We start from the raw sequence: 19,360 nt of genomic DNA, 5'->3' as shown, positions 1-19,360 counted from the left end.
AAAACTAAATAGTTGACTATTTCCACACCCCACATTTTGCCTCGGTATTCTGCCATCACACACACACTGCTCAAAACTCAAGGGGGCCGATGGCCCATAGGAATCATTTTCAGTTTGAATACAGGACAATGTTTGGGGTACGATCATAAAGGCCAGTTATATATTACTTTAAAAACCAGTTTAGAAAGAAAGGCTGCAGTAGTCACTGAAAGGCTGGACTTCATCCTGAAGGCGATCACAATATTAATGCTGACATTCAGTGCAAACACAGTACGGAGGCAATATACCATTCTAAGGCCTGCAGAGTCAATATTTTCTTTCTCTTGTTTCTATTTTATTTATTTATTGCTTCTATTTTTTTTTTCAGTTCTTTGCAAGATCAGTGGGAAAACTCGGGATCATAAACACACTTGTGGCAGATCTATTTTATGTCTTTTAGCAGGAAGGGGACCGGGCTGTCAATTGTGATGTTGGTAGGCAAGGAGAGGGAAGAGGTGGGAAAGGAGCTAACATGGAACACCTGTTATTGGTGAGGCAGTCTCCATATGTCCCTTCATGTCAATGCTGGTGAAAACCCGTGAGGCACACATCCCTGTACCTGGTTTATAGACAAAGGAAGTCAAGACTCGGAGAAGTCCTGCAACTTGTGTAAGACCCGGGCGCAGGAAGCAGAGCTGGGGTGCTAACTCTCATCTGCCTGTTCTCTCTCTGACACTAAGCCAACTGCCTCAGTGCAAGGTGCTTCGTGCAAACCAAAATGCGCGTGGAGAGAATGGAATTTTGCCGTTTACAGAAACAACGGCATTTCACAAGAATGGTGAGTTATGTGTAAGGCACCAGAAACCTAACGCTGAAATGCCTTTAATCAGCACCATCGATCTCATGCAATCCCACACAACCAGGTATATGGAGCAGCCTTCGAGGGCTTTGCTTTGTAGTTCTTACTGTTACCACATACCACTTTTCTATTATTTTCCACATACCTCCCAAAATAGAAGGGATTTTTTTAAAGGCACATGAATGTTCTTTCCTGTTTTCATTCTCCAAAAACTGGAAGAGATGAGCCACCTGTAGCCTGATGCAAATGCTCTGGGCATGAGCCTAATGTACCGTAGAATGGTGTGTACTTTGGACTATGGGAGTCTTTGGTCCTTGGGTGTTAGCCAGAGCTGACCAAGACTACTCCAACAAGTTTCGCCCATGACACTGAACCGTGGGCTGCCCTTCCAAGAATACATTATAGTGCACTTACTGTGTAATCCTTTAAATATGTACATTTCAAACACACTGGACAGAGCAGTACTGTCAAATTAAAGGGACATTTTAATAATTCTTCTGATTACACATTATTTCATGGTTGCAGCCATATCTGTTCTGCTTCAAATACAGAATGCCCAAGGTACTGTATTAGAGATATCCTCAAGAATTTGTACCACATTGAGGATATCTATGTATCTATCTTCAAGGAACACTTGTTCTCTAGAATTGCTTTCATTTCTCAAGTCTGTAATAAAGGGCTAATATTTAGACTAATGACAGGACCATAAGTGGTATAATACCATAAGTACGTCATTGTAAGACTAACTTCTGAATAAGCAAAGAGATCAAACCTTGGTGTTCCCAATTATTACCTGTAGGTGTCTAATTTGTTTGACTACTTTTCAATACAGAAGACCACAAATAACGTATGAGGCACTGAAATTATTTTTCTTCCCAACAAACCTAGACGACTATGCCCTACTATTTAGAAGTGGCCACCAGAGAAACCAACAGGCATTACCATACTTTGGTACCAAAGAAAGAAAGGGATTTGTCAAATCTGAAAAGTGAAGTTAGTAGTTGAGCAACAGCAGTTTGGATACCAAGCGGAAGCGGAGTTCTAAATTTAATGGATGAGTGACAGTATAGGCAAAGCTCAGAAAAACGGAGTCTGCAAAATATCCTACACATTAGGCATACCTTAACACTTGATAAACAAGCCAAGTATCTTAACTGCAAATTGAGTTTTCAACAAACTGCAGGTACGTTTGGGGAAATACTTTAAAGACAGTACTCACCACATCAAAGGCAGTAAACACGTGACAGTAGTGGTGATTGGACTTCAAATCTTTTGTGATATAAGCAAATGTTGAGAGGTCTTCTGGGTCCTGGGCAGCACAGGAGATATTACGAATTTCATGCTCAGCAATTATGTTCTGGAATAAATGAAGTAAGTGACAATTGTTTTCCTTTGCAAACCAGCATATTTTAGAATCAAGGCAAATGACTTGGGAATCAGCTGCCTTCCCCTCTTTCTAGAATGTTCTAGACCAGCAACATTCAGAGTGAACGATCTGTGGGCAAATGTGCACCAGGTCTGGAAGGAATTTTTCATTTAATTAAAAACAACCTAATGTTGTCATATCCTGCAGCAGTGGTTCTCACCAGGTGCTGTGAGCAGAAGGACTCCGGGTGGCAGACACGCTTTTTAAAAACATAGTAGTTACTAAGCATTTTATGGTTTTCATTCCCCATATACACCTATAGATAGGCAGTGCTGCCTCCCGCTAATTCTGTCTGGAAAGCATCACCTGCCACATTCTGCATGCTGGGAGAAACTGTCCCAAGAAGCTCTCTAAACCCTTCCCCATCTTGCTGCTCACTTCTGTGCTCCCCCCAACCCCCCATTGCCCTGGATCAAAGGCAAGTATAGAAGGAAGTGGGCAGGTTGACGCATCAAGGCGCTCTCTCTTTAAGACATTTTTTAAAGGATAGTTGACATTTAATGTTACATTAGTTTCAGGTGTACAATACAGTGGTTCAACTTCTCTGTATGTTCTGCTCTGCTCCCCACAAGCGTAGCTACCATCTGTCACCATACAACGCTATTACAGTGTCATTGACTACATTCCCTATGCTGCGCCTGTTATTCCCATGACCTACTCATTCCATAACTGGAAGCCTGTATCTCTCACTCCCCTTCGCCTGTTTTGTCCATCCTCCCATCCCCTTCCTCTGGTAACCCTCAGTTTGTTCTATTTGTAGGTCTGATTCTGCTTTTTGTTTATTCATTTATTTTTTAAGTTCCATATGAGTGAAATCCTATGGTATTTGTCCTTTTTGATCTTACTTCACTTAGCATAATACCCTTTAGGTCCATCTGTGTTGTTGCAAATGACAAGATCTCATCCTTTTTATGGCTGTGTAACAACATTCCATTGTAGGTGTGTGTGTGTGTGTGTGTGTGTGTACACAAGCATCTTCCTTATCTATTCATCTGTTGATTGATGCTTAGGCTGCTTCCATATCTTGGCTATTGTAAATAATGCTGCAGTAAACATAGGGGTACATGTATCCCTTTGAATTAGTGTTTTTGTTTTCTTTGGCTAAATACCCAGTAGTGGAATTAGTGGATCATATGGTAGTTCTATTTTTTAATTTTCTGAGGAACCTCCATACTGTTTTGCACCAGTTTGCCTCCTCACCAACAGTTCAAGGTGCTCTCTCTTAAAGACTCTGCGGAGGCTGAGGTGTAGAGGTGGTATGAGGAAGAAAACCACTCTGCATTATTCAGGTCTTGGATGCCTGGCTTGATGCAGGGCCCCGTGGATGGCAACATCTCACTAGCTACACCCACCATGTAGAATTATGAGTGGGTGCTGTGGTTATCATTATCATCTTACAGGTGGGGAAAATGGTACTCAGTGTAAGGGCTTTATGCAGGGCAGGTGGCAGAGCCAGGACTAAAATGTAAGGCTGTCAGACTCTGGAGCTCAGGCTCTTTCATACACTGCAGGGCCCCTCATCCCCACCTCCCTCTCGCTGGTTTAACATAATTTCATTTTTTTCTCTCTAGCATTTCTTCATGCCATCTCACTGCCAGCCCCCTCATCCCAATGTGCCTCTAAGAGTAACTGGTGGGAGGTAAGTGAAGAAAGGTTTAAGTACCATGATTCTGAAGCACAAAATAACCAAGGAGCATCGTGTTGGCTGCAAACCCTGCTAGAAATTTCTTTTGATACACAGATGTTTTTAAAAAGAAAAAAAAATTCACATAATTGTGCAATCGTTTTTTATCTTAGAGGATCCCATTTACGTTTTTTTGCAGTTGTCAGAGATCTAAAACCTTCAGTATGTTAGTTATGCTAATTACTTTTTAATTGCACAGTCTTAAATAACCTGTTGGCCATAAAATGTTCCATGTATGCCCATCAATGCCTAAAAATGCTTACAAAATGTCCTTCCCTGCCAGCACCCCAGCAAGTACTTCATGTCCCTTGCTCTACTGAGCTGTGTGGTTGGGAAGCAATTACAGAATTAACACATAAAAGAAAATTAAATTAAGACATTCTTCACTGTGGCCCTGTATTTTGACATGACATGCAGCACACTGTCAAAAATAACTCAATTTGAAACTGGAATCCCATAAACAAATAACATTCTATTGCAAGATGCAGTTTCAAAATAGAAGGTCATGATCTTCTTCTGGCATTCAGATAGCATTTCTTCAAGTAGAAAACTAAATTAGGAACGAGTGAGTCTTAAAATGAACTTAAGAATCTACGGTCTTCACAGGGATGATGTTAGCAGGTGCTGAGAGCCTCCGCCGTCATGTTAATTGGGAGCTGCCGTTACCTCTGGGAGTGTGGCTTTGGTGTCATGTACCCAAGATCCGCTGTTATCAGAAATAGAGCATTGGCTCCAATTTTTTTTTTTTTTAACTAAATTGGCATTTTGTGTTCCTGAGATCTTTTACTAGCATACAGTAGATTGGAAGATCAACTTCTTGGGAAAGTATTGCAGTGGAAAATGCCCTGTGATTTTTATTGCACTGAATTCCCTGAGTCTTGCCAATTCACAAGATGCCACTTCTCAGCGATCTTCAGTGGCATGTGACAGCATCATGGTCCCGGGCAAAACTATAAAGTAGGCAAAGTATATCTTTGGAGATCTCTCTTTATTATGGACTGCATGTCTGTGTCCTCCCCAAATTCATATCTTGAAATCTTAGGAAGCCCGAAATCCTAAGCCCTGATGTGATAGTATTTGGAGGTGGGGCCTTTGGGAGGTGATCAGGTCCTGAGCGTGGGGCCCTCATGATGGAATTAGTGCTCTTACAAGAGAAGGGAGACCTAGGAAGCTCTCACAGCAGGAAGATGCCATCTATGAGCCCAGGAATGGGCTCTCATCAGACACTGAATCTGTTGGTGACTTGATCTTGGACTTCCCAGCCTCCAGAACTGTGAGAAATAAATGCTTATTATTTAAGCCACCCAGTCTGGTAATTTGTTATGAGTAGCCCAAAACGGACTAAGACATTCTTCCTGTCTTTCTTGCCCTTCCCCCAATTTTCTGGAACCTCCCACTTCTCTATTCTCCAGGAGCCCAGGGCTTCTTTTAGCTGCTTACCAAGGCCTGCCCTCCTCTGTGTTGCCCCACATTTCCAAATCAGCCTCCTCTCCCACTATTGAAACTTGTATTCCTCTGTCGCCTGGTCTAGAGGGAAGGCAGGCTACAAATATACTCTATATTAAGAATAAATGATGTTTAATCATCCTACCTGGCACTTTAAAAATATGCTGTTAAGTGAATTCATATTGATAGCTTATGTAGGGAGGTATTTTTGAACAGAGCTTCTTGATCTATCCGTGGGGCTGGAATGTGGTGAAGCCCCAAGGTCGCACTATTGAAACGCTGCCATCACTCCGCACTGTCTATGTTTACAGAACAGTGAGGCCAGCTCTCCATTCGGAAGGTGCACCCGAGACCAAGGACACTACGGCTGGAGACCGGATGGTTGGTTTCCTCCTTGGAGAAGATGTCAAGGAGGGACACATTCTTTCTACCCCTTGCCACACATCAGTTAGTGGCTCCTCCATAAATTAACAGTGGATGTCAACATAAGGTACTGGTGATGCATCTCCATTTAAAATGGACCCCCCTTCTGTTGCTCAGCCTCCACATCTAACCATGTTCTAAGGAGACTAGAGCTTTTTAAAGGCTCAAAAGGAAGAGTGAGGAGGGACTCACGCTGCCCCTTCTTTGGGATAGAAAGTTTGGCAGCTCGGTACTCTGCAATAGGGAGAGACTGTTTTTTCCTGTCTGTTGCCTTTCATCATGTTGAGAAACAGCTAAACAGGTGCCTGGCTGGTGGTGCAGAACAGAAGTGTTTGGTCCGGCCAGTTAATAGAAAGGTTCTCAGAAGGGTGTGTGATGAGAAGTGATGGGGCCTAGGAGTCAGCCTCTCCCCATTTCCCTCACTCCTGGCTCCGACAGGCAGGGCCCTTCTCCTGAGTCTCCTCCTCAGGCCAGACCTTCTCCGGGAGAGTGCAGTGCCCCTTCAGAGAAAGTGTCCGAAACAGGCAACAGCCCCAGCTGAGGGCTGCCAGGAGGTGACCTGTAGAGAGGCTGATGCAGATGAGAACAGCATACATGCTTAATGGGCTCTTAATTTGACTCTGAGCTTTTTGGAAGGAGAAGTATGAGCTATTAAAAAAAAACAAAAAACAAAAAACACTTGTTTAAGCAAATGTTCTGAATTATTTTGTGCTTAAAAAAACAGCATAAGCCCTGTTTGAAGTTGGCATTCAAAAAGCAAACAAACAAAAACCAAACCCCAGCACTGCACTGTTCCTAATTTAGCTGGATGGGAAGACTGAGGAGGGGGTCAGGGCGGGAAGGTAAAACGCAACCTACTCTCAGCCAAGCACTGGATGTGGGGACTGTGTCACCTCTTGCAAGACCCCGCTGGTCTGAAAACAGGGCCGTAACCAAACTGTCAGAGACCTCTGGGCCGAATGCCTCACTAGAGTTCTCTCTGGGCTGTGGATCTACAGAAAGGTGATGTGCTTTATCGACAACATTTTAGGAGCAGGTCTATTCCAAGTTCCATTTTTAATTCAAGACTATTTTCGGCTCTCCCTTCTTAAAACAGGATTAGTGGTTCGATTTGTTTCCTAAGTTTGTGGGCGAGAGGTTCACAAGTTTCTATCCAGGCACCTAACCCTTCCCCATGGAGCAGCCGATGTCCCGTATTCACAGAGGGAAAGGAAAGCAGTGCTTTGCTGGAGGGCTCATCCTCCCCGGGCTAGTGGGGGCCAGAGAAATGCTAGAACAGCACCCTGCCTGCTAACCAGTGGCACTGGCCATGGAGGGACAGCAGATGAGTTAGGTTAGGGGCTGGGAAGGTCAGGTCAAGGTTCAGCCCGTCCCCGCGACCAGCTGGCTGCAGGACTGCAGGGCAGTCACTTAGCAGAGGCCCGAGGCCTTCTGTTTCTGCGCCCCCTCCACGCCCTGCGGGCCGAACAAACTCCCCCAGCTCTCCAGCTGGAGAGCGAGCGAGCCGCGCAGTGGCTGGGAGAGGGCTGCTGAGGAGGAAATCGCAGTGAAAGCATCAGATATGGATACGAAGGTGTGACTTTTGGCTGTGCCTCATCCCAGGCTTCGTGGCCTCTAGCACCTCACCTTGTGAGGTCTTCAAATAGGTGTCCGCCTCACAAGTCCTTCCCGCAGAAGCAGCCCACCAAGACCGCACCTCCCAGGGGAGAGGTCCGTGGGGCAAACCGAAAGCAGGGCTCTGGAGGTTACCTCTGAGCTCCTCTCCCGGGGGGGCGAGCACCAATCTGGGGTCGGCCTTTGCTACAGAACCAGGCGGGCCTTGAAGGTGCACGGCGGACACTGCGGGGGCCTAGTTGTCTGAGCGCAGCTCCCCTCCCAACGGGGCCTGAGAATGGCCCTTCAACAGTGCCTCCTCGAGGCCTTTTGGAACCAGTCCTTCAGCCCTGGCTGGTGGTGGTGCTTCTCAGCCTTCTGCCGTCAAACCCCACCAGTGCGGCCCGACACTCTTTCTTCTACTGCTCTAATCCAGTCTCTGCCTTGGCTTCTCACACACCAACGGCCAGACTGTGGCCCTGAGTCACCCACGCCCTCCCTACGCGCTGTTTGATCGGGCTCGATCGGCCACATTGCAGGACACGGGGATGGGGACACTGTACACTTGTTGGTGTGGAAGTCAATGTCCCCAGATTCCCGAAAAAGCCGCCAGGCACATGTTGCCAGAGGGAGGGTGGCACTTTGCCTTTGCTCTAGGTTCTGAAAATTCGCTGAGGACCACACTCCAAGAACTTGAGAGATATGCTGTCCTTCTTTAGTGTTTTTATTCACACAGGATTACCTTTGTGTATTTTTCAGTGCTCATACTTCCATAGAACAGTCATGGGTGAGTAGGCATTCATGGATAACTCATCTAATTATTGGCGACTGAAGCAGAAGTGTCTCCTCAAGGTATGGGAGGATCAGGTTCTACAGCCCTTGATGTGTCTGTAAGCCAAATGCAAAGGACGGACAGAGCTCTCTCATTCCTCCGATCGTGGAGAGTGGATTTGAGAGGATGCTAATAATACAGACGCATCCAGTCACACCACCAGCTTCGCAGAATGACAGCCTTACGACTCTGGGAACTTTTCAGGGCAAATACCACTTGTTTAGAAATTGTCAGAATCCAAGACTGCTGAGGTTGTTAATCTAAGGGAGTGTCAAACTCTTCTGCTAGAAATATATTGCTATTCATGGTTTTCAAATGCAAATGGATACAGAGTTGCTCCGGGTTAGGGAAAACACCCAAATGCCAAAGCCTTTCTTGAACCTTAGAAAACAGTGACAGCCACGGTGCTGTCGATGAGAGTTCCATTAGGTTCTGAAACTTTAAAAACCAACTGACTATAATTTAAGGATAACGAAAAGTTTGTGCACCAGTAACTAAAAGTTGCTTCCAACTATAAAAAAGCAAATCAATCGGGATTTTTCTGATGAGAATCTCCACAGTTGTAATTCCACAACAGTAAAGGTCAATACCATATTGCTGGCTTGAAACAATCTTTTCACATAAGGCATCTGACTCTGTGCTTTGGAGATCATCAGGCTGCATAATCGTGCAGGGTTATAAGCTTTCTGCTCGGGTTTCAGAACTATTTCTAAAACTGGGAGGTTGTTCTCCTAAGTAGATCCGGGGAGCCTGGGCTTGTCTGACTGCTCTTACAGCAATCTTCTTTGTTCTACTAGACAAATCAGGAAACCTCCAAATTGGTTGATTCAGATGCTCAGGGTTATTATAGCCTCCCAAGAGTCACTGCTCATGGGACTCCCCCCTGGTCTCTAAATCTGGTTGCCCCGGCCCTAAGTTACTACTAAACAGTTCACCTGTTTCATGACTTTGATGCCCTTTTTCCAAAATGGAGTACAAGTAGGGGAACCGGGTAGGGGGTCCAGAAAATAAATGGTATTCACCAATGGGGATCTTTCTACAGTTTATCAGTTGGGAGGATATAGGAATAAAACACATGGACATCTGGGGGTTCTGTGAGGAGGAGCCGGTCAGGTTTGGTTGTTTATGGAGAGTGACTAGTGGTCATACCCAAGTGTTCTAGTCTCGCCCTGGCGCTCGATCATCTTCATCAGGAAAGGAACTCTAGAACACTTAAGTAAAATGCAACCCAGTAATTCCCACTTGACCTCCAAGCTCACGAACTGTTTCCACTGTGAATACAAAGTCACAGCAGAGTCATAACGTGGCTTGAGCCTCTTTTCTGATTGTGCCTCTTAAGAAAACAATACAGTTGAAATCTTCTCCTCCATCTCAACAGCTGAGAATAAACGCAATTATAAAATATGAAAGTCAGAGAATGTGTTCCTTGCGTTGGGTGTTCACTACATGTATCCAAAGAAAGGACGTATATATCTCTAGAGAAATGGGAAGACAAATGTCCTAGTCCTTTGGCCAGTAACATTTTCCTCTGATGGAGGAACAATGACATTGCTGCATTTTCTCTACATATATGACTTTTTTTTTTTCCTGTTGTAATGTTCTCCAGATCCAAAGGGAAATGCCAGGTACTAAGTGGCCACAGTCTATTAGAGAAAGCACCACAGAAAAAGCAAAACATGTGTAGGAATCCTAGATGAAACCCCCAGATGCGATGTGCCCTTCTGTGTATGAGTGAGAGAGAGAAAGCGAGAGAGAGAGAGAGAGAGAGTGTGTTTGTGACACGCACCTACAGTTGTGTTCAGGGAGCAGAAAGGTGGGGGCAGGACGTGAATAAAAGGGGAGATGCTGGGCATGATGGGAGCAAAGGATTTTAGATCATATGCCCAGGAGTGTATCTGGCGTCTAAACCAAAGAGAAGTGCAGTACTCACCTTATTTGTTGCATCAATAAATTTGACTCCTTTATAAGAGACCGAAAGAATAATAGTGGGGACCTTCTTCATTTGCTCTGTAGACTTCTGAAATTAAAATCAGAAAGCTGTGAGAGCAGTTTGTGTTGCATGGCAACAGAAGCACATAATTTCTCCTCTTGAAAGATAAAAATGAGCCCAACTTAAAAACCACACACACACACACACCCCAAACACACTAATTTAAATGTAGGTCTCTCTTCTCTTGGGCTCGGCTACGGTTTGGGCTTCTAAAGTGTCTGTCTTGCACTTGAGAATCTAAAAAGAGCTTGTTCTGCCGCTTCCTGTGGGTGAAGGAATACTCCTTTTCGCTGACACCAAAGGGAGACATGAACAGCTCTGTCTCCTACTGCGATTGCAAGCAACCGTTCTTTGACTGGAGTTAAACCATGTCAGAGTTAACGCCAAGGGTGAGTTTGGCATTAACAAAACACACGCCACCACTCCCCCTTTCTCCCAGTCACTCTTTCTTCAAGGCACGATGTAGGTCTGAATCATGTAGTTAAAATAGGGACTTAAACACATCATTGTGAATTTTTCTTGAGCCTGGCCAAATCCCTACGGGCTGACGTATTTGCAGCACCACCGCTGGTGACTACGCAGGACAGAATACCACCCTGCCACAATGAAGCCCTCCAGAACAGCCCGGGTGTTGAGCCAGAGCAAAACCGGACAGTCCAGGTGACCTACTTAACCATTTAGAGCCGCCAGATTTCCTTAGGCTAAGCTCTTATGTATGTATGATACGTGTTCCCTCCGGCTTCATGTGCTGCGAGTCTGCAGCCTCGGGAGTTTTATGCATCTGCAGAAAGTTTCTCCACAGTTGAGGACGTGCCTTTTCTGTTCAGTTTGATCATTCATCACGGGTCACCCTAGTCTGTGTACTTCATTTCCCACCACGGTTCCTCCTAATAATCACATTAAGCATCGAGAAGAACCTACCTGACAGTTAGCCTGATGGATTTTCCAGAGAAGACAGGTGGGAACAAAAGGGGAGAGAAAACACATAAAAAGGTGAGGAAACCATTTCAATAATTCACCAAGAGCACAGAGTCCTGAGGCGGTACATGGAGAACGGGCTTTACAGGTAAACGCGGATGCAGCGCAACTGCTCTTGTAGGCACAGCTGTGGGCTTTTCAGACCCTGTCTCTCCCTTCCTGTCCCCTCATCACTGTTCGCCGCGCCACACTGCCTCATGCCTGACACACCAGAACCTTCCACTGCGGGTGTCCCAAAACCACCTGTCTTATGGCTAGTAAGGGAATTGGGGGGAAATACCCAATTTTCCATTTTTAAATTCCGAAATGTGACCTGAATTAAAGAAGGCTTTTAGTTGGATAGGGTGAATGAAACTCACTGAACTTAAAAATAATAATTATGTTACATCTTTCACTTGAGCCATGGATAAGGTGTTTCATGTTCTCCTGATTGTTTTGACACATCTTTTGGATAGCTACTACACCTATTTCAAAGGTAGAGAGGATGGATCAGTAAGAGTGTTATTATTTAGTATTTATTAAATGTTTCATACAGTATAGAAAATAGCTGCTCTCCTGAAGTGCTTTTTAACTAGTTTTAAATTACCCGGACTTGCTAGTTTTCTTTCGTGATTGACAGAGATTTATTTATTTATTTTAAAGATTTTTATTTATTTTTGTGAGAGAGAGAGAGAGAGAGAGAGAGAGCATGAGTGCAGGGGGAGGGGCAGAGAGAGAAGCAGGCTTCCCACTGAGCAGGGAGCCTGATGCGGGACTCGATCCCAGGACCCTGGGATCATGACCTGAGCCAAAGGCAGACACTTAACCGACTGAGACACCCAGGTGCCCTGCCAAAGAAATTTAGATACTTTTATCTTTTTAATGCATTATCCAAGCAACCCTTAAAAATGTACAAAACAGGGGCGCCTGGGTGGCTCAGTCGGTTAAGCGTCTGCCTTCTGCTCCAGTCATGATCCCAGGGTCCCGGAATCGAGCCCTGAGTTGGGCTCCCTACTCAGCAGGGAGTCTGCTTCTCCCTCTCCCTCTGCCACTCCGCTTGCTCCATCTTTCTCTCTCAAATAAATATCTTTTTTAAAAAAAGTGTGCAAGATGAATCAAAGGTAAAGCTAGAAAAAACAACACTCAGTATATGGACTTTAAGGCAAAATCCTGGACTGAGCTCCGTACAGAGAGCGGGCCACGGCCGGCATGGGCAGTGGCCTGGTGAATTGAATGTGTGTGAGGAATTCTTTGTAAAGAGTAACAATGGATTTCAACAAATTACCTCGCTCATTTCCTGGCACGAATACATTCTATCAGAAGGATCTATCCATCCCATGAAACAATATATAGCTAACATAAGATTAAAATATCAACATTTCATTTAGTATTAAGAAAAATCCAAAAAAAGAGATAGTAAAACCCTTTGTTATCCATTCAGCAATTGAGTGGTGATAGCAGGCAGCCCACTGTATTGGGAAAACTCTGAGTCTACTTCAGGGCATGTCAAACAGACCTCAGGTTGTGTGCAAACTACAGTCTATGGAAAGCGGCTGTCCCAAGGGCTGTGTTGAGAAGACTCTGAGCCTCGTACCTGGGCTCAGTGGGAAAGAGGGTTGGGAATGATGTGTGTGTGGGGCAGGGAGAGGAAGGGACAGCACAGGAGCTACACACCACAAAGAGAAGCTACGACACGCTGATAAATGCACCAGTGATAGGAACAGAAGGCCTCCAGAGTACTGAGCAGAGAGAGCCTCACTCCGCAGGAGAGAGTGGGGCAAGCCTTCATTACTCACTCACCAAGCACTGTCTGCCTGCTGGGGCTGACTGAGCTGGCTCTTGAAGGAAGAACAGGGATTTTCCAGGTGCCAAAAGAGGACAGAAGAGGCTGTGTTAGCAGAAGAATCAACATATACACGAAATGAGAAATAATATGGTGGGTTTGGGTAATTGGTGGAAGATGAGGCTGGTACAGTAGGTTTGGAAGATTGTGACTTACTCTGCCAAGCTAGAATCCCCTGGAGGTTTTTAAGTAGAGCATGGGTGGCAGAAAGACAATGCTGGTGACTGGAAGCACTGGGACAGCTGAGGCTGAAGGGAGACCCTAAGCCCCAGGGCTGCGGCAGAGGCACAATCAGGGGAGAGGGAGCCGTAACTCGAGAGGGAGACTCAAGTGGCTCTGCTAACCCATGTGCCACGGAAGATGAGTGAGCGAGAGGACTCACGGCTGAAGAGGCCATTCCGGAGATGAGCGGACACTACAGGGGAACAGGCTTCGGCATGAAATCCTCCCGCGCATGCTCAGCTCGACAATCAGGTGGCGATGTCCAGCGGGAAATGCGAAATAAGAATCTGATCTGGGAATCCATCCGTATCGAGGGGGGTGCCTGAGGAGATGGGAGCAGATGAGGGGGCTCAAGGAGTGAACAAGAGGGCGAGGAAGCCCCCGTCTCAGTCACTGCGGCTGAAACAGAGCTGGAGGAAGGCTGAGCGCCAGTCGCCGAGGTCAAGCAGCAGATTCCTTAGAAGGTGGGGGTGGCGCCCGGGGCCCCGAGGACCGAAAAGGGGCCGAAAAATCAAAGCCCAGCACCGTCGCTGGCACAGGTAGCGGCTGCTATTTTTTTTTTTTTTAAGATTTTATTTATCTGAGACAGAGAATGAGAGACAGAGAGCACGAGAGGGAAGAGGGCAGAGGGAGAAGCAGACCCCCTGCTGAGCAGGGAGCCCGATGCGGGACTCGATCCAGGGACTCCAGGATCATGACCTGAGCCGAAGGCAGTCGCTTAACCGACTGAGCCACCCAGGCGCCCGCGGCTGCTATTTTTATTGGGTCTTCCGGGTGACATCGCTGGCTTTAGCAACTAGAGAAATGTGTTGCTGATGTTATTAAGAGCAGCTTGAGGAGAATGGTGGCCGCAGAGCAAAGAACAGTGATCTGTGCACTGAATGTGAGCGAGAGGGAGCGGAGAGGAACAGACAGGCCGGGACACCGGCTCTTAGGCTGAAATGAAGGCATCAGTGGTGGTTTGGGTCCGGATACGAAGATTCTACATCGTACGCTCAGCCAAGCTGAACAAAGAAGGAAGCATAAAAGCCCGGTCATTTCTTTTTCTTTCGTGGGATCCCTGCTTTCCTGACTGGAGGCCATCCTGGCGTGGCCCCTGCAGCTGGCTGTGCGCGGTCTGTGCCACCTGCGGAGGGCGGCGCTGGGGGGGCCACCAGGCCCCCGCGGGAGTCCACACCTACTTCTCTCCTGCTCAGCGCCTTGACAAGAAGCTGCGGGACCCTGGCTGACTGCAGAGGCGCTCTGGCGGGCCTTCAATGTCATGCTCCTCCTTTAAGGCATTTATAATTCTATGAGAGATAAAAATCCAGCCTCTTTCAGGGGATTTTCTGTTGGGTGTACTCTGACCGAGCCTTCAAAGAGGTCTTTTCATAGGTTATTTTAACGAAAGATGAAAACACATACAAAGAAAGCAAATATACTGAGTCTTCAGGGAGAATAATCAAGGAGGCAAGAAATCCAATAAGGGCCTACTTCATTTTATGAAGGCTCTATAGATAACGAAGAAAAGTGAGCAGGGCCTCAGTCCAATCACGGACCGCCCGCGTCCCACTGTCTCCATTTGCTCTTAGGAGTTGCAATGCAATGCCGGTTTTCTCCTCCTTCCCAGGGACAGAGGCACCATAGGCTGGACCACTGCTCAAGTTACAAAGTGCTTGCCCCCGGGGCCACGGCAGTCTCTGTGATCTATCTGGATAGTTAATGCTCCCATATATGTACATGTTAAAGCAGTCAAGCCTTATTTATTTGTATAAACAGAATTCTCTTCTTCAGTAAAATGCTCAGGGCAAACCTTATGTGATGGTTCTCTTTTGTTTCTAGTTGTTTTCTTTTCTGTGCCACACTCTTTGTGGAATTTTTTTTTTTTTTAAAGATTTTATTTATTTGACAGAGCGAGAGACACAGTGAGAGAGGGAACACAAGCAGGGGGAGCGGGATAGGGAGAAGCATGCTTCCCACAGAGCAGGGAGTCCGATGTGGGACTCGATTCCAGGACCCTGGGATCATGACCTGAGCCGAAGGCAGACGCTTAATGACTGAGCCACCCAGGTGCCCTCTTTGTGGAATTTCTGAGGCTTTCCCCAGTTCTCAAATTCCCTCCCCTTCAATGCCAGTTTTACAGGAGAGACTGATTTGTAATGAGGACCTCCAGATACCTTAGCAGCTGAACACTCATGGGTAATGCCCCAAATTAACTTAACTTTTTTTTTTTTTTAAAGATTTTATTTATTTATTTGAGAGAGAGAGCACATGAGGGGGGGAGGGTCAGATGGAGAAGCAGACTCCCCGCTGAGCAGGGAGCCCGATGCGGGACTCGATCCCGGGACTCCAGGATCATGACCTGAGCCGAAGGCAGTCGCCCAACCAACTGAGCCACCCAGGCACCCATTAACTTAACCTTTATAGCATCTTGCTCTTCTGCTGAAAAAGCATTACAGTGATAGTCAATTGTATTTTGTTCACAATTTCCCAGAATAAGATTATCATCCTTTTATTACTCCAAGAGAAACAATATTTAGTTATAAAGGGATGCTACATTTCTGAAACCTAAACTAAAATGCAACTTTTGAATCTTAAATACAAAGCCAGCTTTATATTTAGTGCTTGGGTTTGTATTATCTGTAAGCATTACACGGAATAGGGATTGTATATTCCTTGTATCTGGAGGTGGGCACCTGAGATACTGTTCTTAACAGGCAAAGTAATTGAACACTCTTAGAACATTTTTTTTTTTAAAAGAGGGATTTTTGGATTCACCCAAGAAAGCAATACCATCTTTTGTCTTTTCCTTTTAAACTATAAACTATGGGGGCGCCTGGGTGGCTCAGTTGTTAAGCATCTGCCTTCAGCTCAGGTCATGATCCCAGGGTCCTGGGATCGAGCCCTGCATCGGGCTCCTGCTCAGCGGGAAGCCTGCTTCTCCCTCTCCAACTCCTCCTGCTTGTGTTCCCTCTCTCGCTGTCTCTATCAAATAAATCTTAAAAAAAAAAAAAATTAAACTATAAACTATGAACTGCTTGGAATCTCTGTATCAAGTCAGAAATTGCCACTGGTGCTTTTATTTTATCCTTAGAGCATGCCCTGAAAAGAAACAGTTTCTCATTTTCTAATGCAGAATCAACAGTATGGGAATATCCTTTTGAGACTGCAGGGATGCTCTGGTCTCAGAGCATGACTTTCATAAGTGTGAGTGAGAGCAAAGAGGTTTACGACAGGGAGCACTTCAGTTGTGAGCTGTAATGTTGCGTTTGAGTCTGGAGTGATGTTTATGTTCCTAATGAGAATCATTTGTGCCCCATAATCAGTACAAAGAGGGAACAGAGTGAGGCAGTCCATGGGGAGGATGTCACCGACCCTTCATTCTTACAATACTCTGCTCATTTCCAGTGTATTTTAAACACAGACTGGGGAATAGATCTCCGGATGGGCTACTGCCATCCAACTTATATTTTTAACCCACACATGGTACCCTGAGAATGCTTTCTAGTTAGATATTCAAGTGCTGAATCATAACTGTTAATTTGGCCACATAATATTTTCTTTAGTTCGTTTCAAAGCTTAATTATTGTATTCAGTTTCAGCAAGTAAATTAAAATAGGATCAAACAATTATGTTTGGTAGCCCTAAGTGACTTTTAAACGACTTAAAAAATGCACAAAACCAGCAGTATCGTATTTTGTATTCAGCAAAACTAGTTATGTTGCAGAGACTGTAAGAGGCAGAGAGTAGACCACAGATCAGCCATTTGAAATGCACTTTTACCCTTTGGAACTCAGTCTCAAGGTCATTTCCTGGGAAAGCCTCGTGTGGCCTCCCAGCCTGACAGGATGGCTGTCTCTTGTTCTGAAGGCCTGCCCTGGGACCCTCTGCTGCTCTCCCTTGGGGTTCACTGCCCTGGTCCTAGGGTTGTTTTCCTCACTCTATGGGGGGGGGGTTCCTTGAGGATGGCCCACACCTTTCTTGATTTGTTTCTTGTCTCCCCCATAATGACTAGCACATGGTCTTAGGTTGAACCCTATGACATAGCCATATCAGCAATTTCATAGGGTTCAATCTAACAGCTGCTGAAGTCCATGATTATTAAGAGAACGAGCAAATGAATTAAGGTATGGTAATGAGCACAAACCCAGCTTTATAAGAAAGAACCACAGTACCAGCTTCTCAACGCACGAAGAGCCAGTAAACTTTTCAGAGAGCCCTGGTGCCCAGAGCCAGGCATGAAGGCCTTGGAAGAACTTGCAGAACCACAAATGTGATCAGAGATATGCCAGGAGACTCCTATGGGATGGGAAAGCTTCACAGACTTCTGTGATTTGTCAGCCTCAAGGAGAGAAAGCCTAAGTGTTCATTTTTGTAATAGGAAACTGGTTCAAATTGCAAGCATGGAGATGAGAAGGAAAGACTTGTTGGGAGGGCAGGAGGATTATTAGGGGCAGCTGGGAAGTTTTTCCCTCTGGATGTCTTTAAAAATAGTTTGGACTCTCATTTGTCACTAATGACTTAGGGGTAAGTCTCATTTGGTGGGGGAATGAGGCTAAATGATCTCTCAAGGGCTTTTCTTGTCATCATAACTGGACACGAGGGCTGGGTGAATACAGAACCTCGCTGAGACCACGTGACAAGAGCAGACGGTGGGCAGGCAGCCACTCAAACGAGTCCTCGGGCACAGGACACGGCTACTGCACTGCCAAGTGTAACTCCCACACCCTGGCCGAATCTAGCACAGCGCACGGCGCTGCCCTCCATCTCTACTCCTCGGGCCCTGGCTGGTTGCCAGGCACCATGGCGCGATGACTGTACCAGGACAGCCTGTCCACCCAGCAGGCCTAACCGGAACGCCCAGTGCACCAAGGCAGTGGGTCTCAAACTTTTGTGAGCGTTCGAATCCTGTGGAAGGCTTGTTAAATAACAGATCGCTGGGCTCCACCCCTAGAGTTTCTGATTCAGTAAGTGCGATGAACTAAAGGTCTATGATCTCCCAAACTTCTTATGTTGAGTCCTAATGCCCAACGTCTTAGCAGGTGGGGCCTTTGGGAGGTGCTCGGGTTGTGAGAATAGAGCTCTGAATGGCATTAGTGGGCTTATAAGAGAGGCCTCTTCTACCGTGAGAGGGCACAGTGAAGATGACCCTCAATGAGCCAGGAAGAGGGCCGTCACCCGACACCAAATCTACCAGTGCCTTGACCTTGGGAGTTCCCAGCCTTCAGAACCACGAGAAATAAATTTCTCCCTGTAATCTGGTATTTTTATTACAGCAGCCTGAACAAACTAAGACAGTAAGTGAGGTAGGGGCAAAGATTTTGCATTTATGACAAATTTCCAGATGCGGCTGCTACCATAGTTTGAGAACCTCTGCTCTAAAAATACAGTTGATTTTTTATTGAAAGTCATTGTCAGAACTATTCTCCGCTGCTATGCATGTAAACTCAGTTGTACTGCATCCTACATTAATTCAGAGAGCAGTTAATTTATCAAAACACACTATCCTCCACTTGACAAGTGATTTCCAAAAATCCTTAGTTAGCACTTAGTTACAGCTCTTGGTCTTTACAGGAAATAACAAGAATTATTTAATCTTCCATAGTTTTTCAGGGGCTGTGAAAGTATAAAACATTCTTCACATAAAATAAAGAGTTCAGGTCATAAAGATAGATTCTGGAGTTACATCTAGAATAGATGTTGATCGGACAGAGCTGATAAGCCCCGGGGTCATGCTGAAGATGTATGGTTTCTCATAAAAGTTCCCCAGTTCTCCCTCAACTAGGAGCACATCCAAGATATTAAGTACATGCCCTTGAGAGATGTGACAAGCAAACATCAACACATTTTTGTGCACTGCTTCTGGGAGTGTAAACTGGAACAAATATTTTGGAAGGCAACTTGGCAATACTTTACCAGAGTTTCTAGGATGTGTATACTTTTGACCTAGCCACTCTACATTTAGTGGCTCATTCTAAGGAAATAATCAGACCAGCTGCAAAAGATTTAGGCATGGGGATGTTGCCCACAGTACTGGTTATAATTTGAAAAGATTCAAAAGGACCTAATGACCAATAAGGGGAACTGGTTAAGTAATTTTTTTTCTTTTTTAAATGTTTTATTTATT

At 45.5% G+C, this 19,360-nt stretch overlaps 1 protein-coding gene across 11 annotated transcripts in view; it reads right to left on the bottom strand.

Moving 5' to 3' along the window:
• ANKS1B (ankyrin repeat and sterile alpha motif domain containing 1B) overlaps positions 1-19,360 on the bottom strand; it is a 717,443-nt gene that overhangs the window by 25,913 nt on the left and 672,170 nt on the right. For all 11 annotated transcript variants that reach the window (XM_034987766.1, XM_034987767.1, XM_034987769.1 and 8 more), the window contains 3 exons: positions 11,154-11,165; positions 10,173-10,259; positions 2,058-2,195 (listed from right to left, as the gene is read on the bottom strand). In XM_034987766.1, the coding sequence (XP_034843657.1) occupies positions 2,058-2,195; positions 10,173-10,259; positions 11,154-11,165 (237 nt within the window). The remainder of the gene's footprint in view (positions 1-2,057; positions 2,196-10,172; positions 10,260-11,153; positions 11,166-19,360) is intronic.

Source organism: Mirounga leonina, unplaced genomic scaffold, assembly GCF_011800145.1.
Source record: "Mirounga leonina isolate KUSES-001 unplaced genomic scaffold, KU_Mleo_1.0 Mir_418, whole genome shotgun sequence".
In the NCBI taxonomy this organism is placed as follows: Eukaryota; Metazoa; Chordata; class Mammalia; order Carnivora; family Phocidae; genus Mirounga; species Mirounga leonina.
This window is presented reverse-complemented; position numbering and strand designations above follow the sequence as displayed.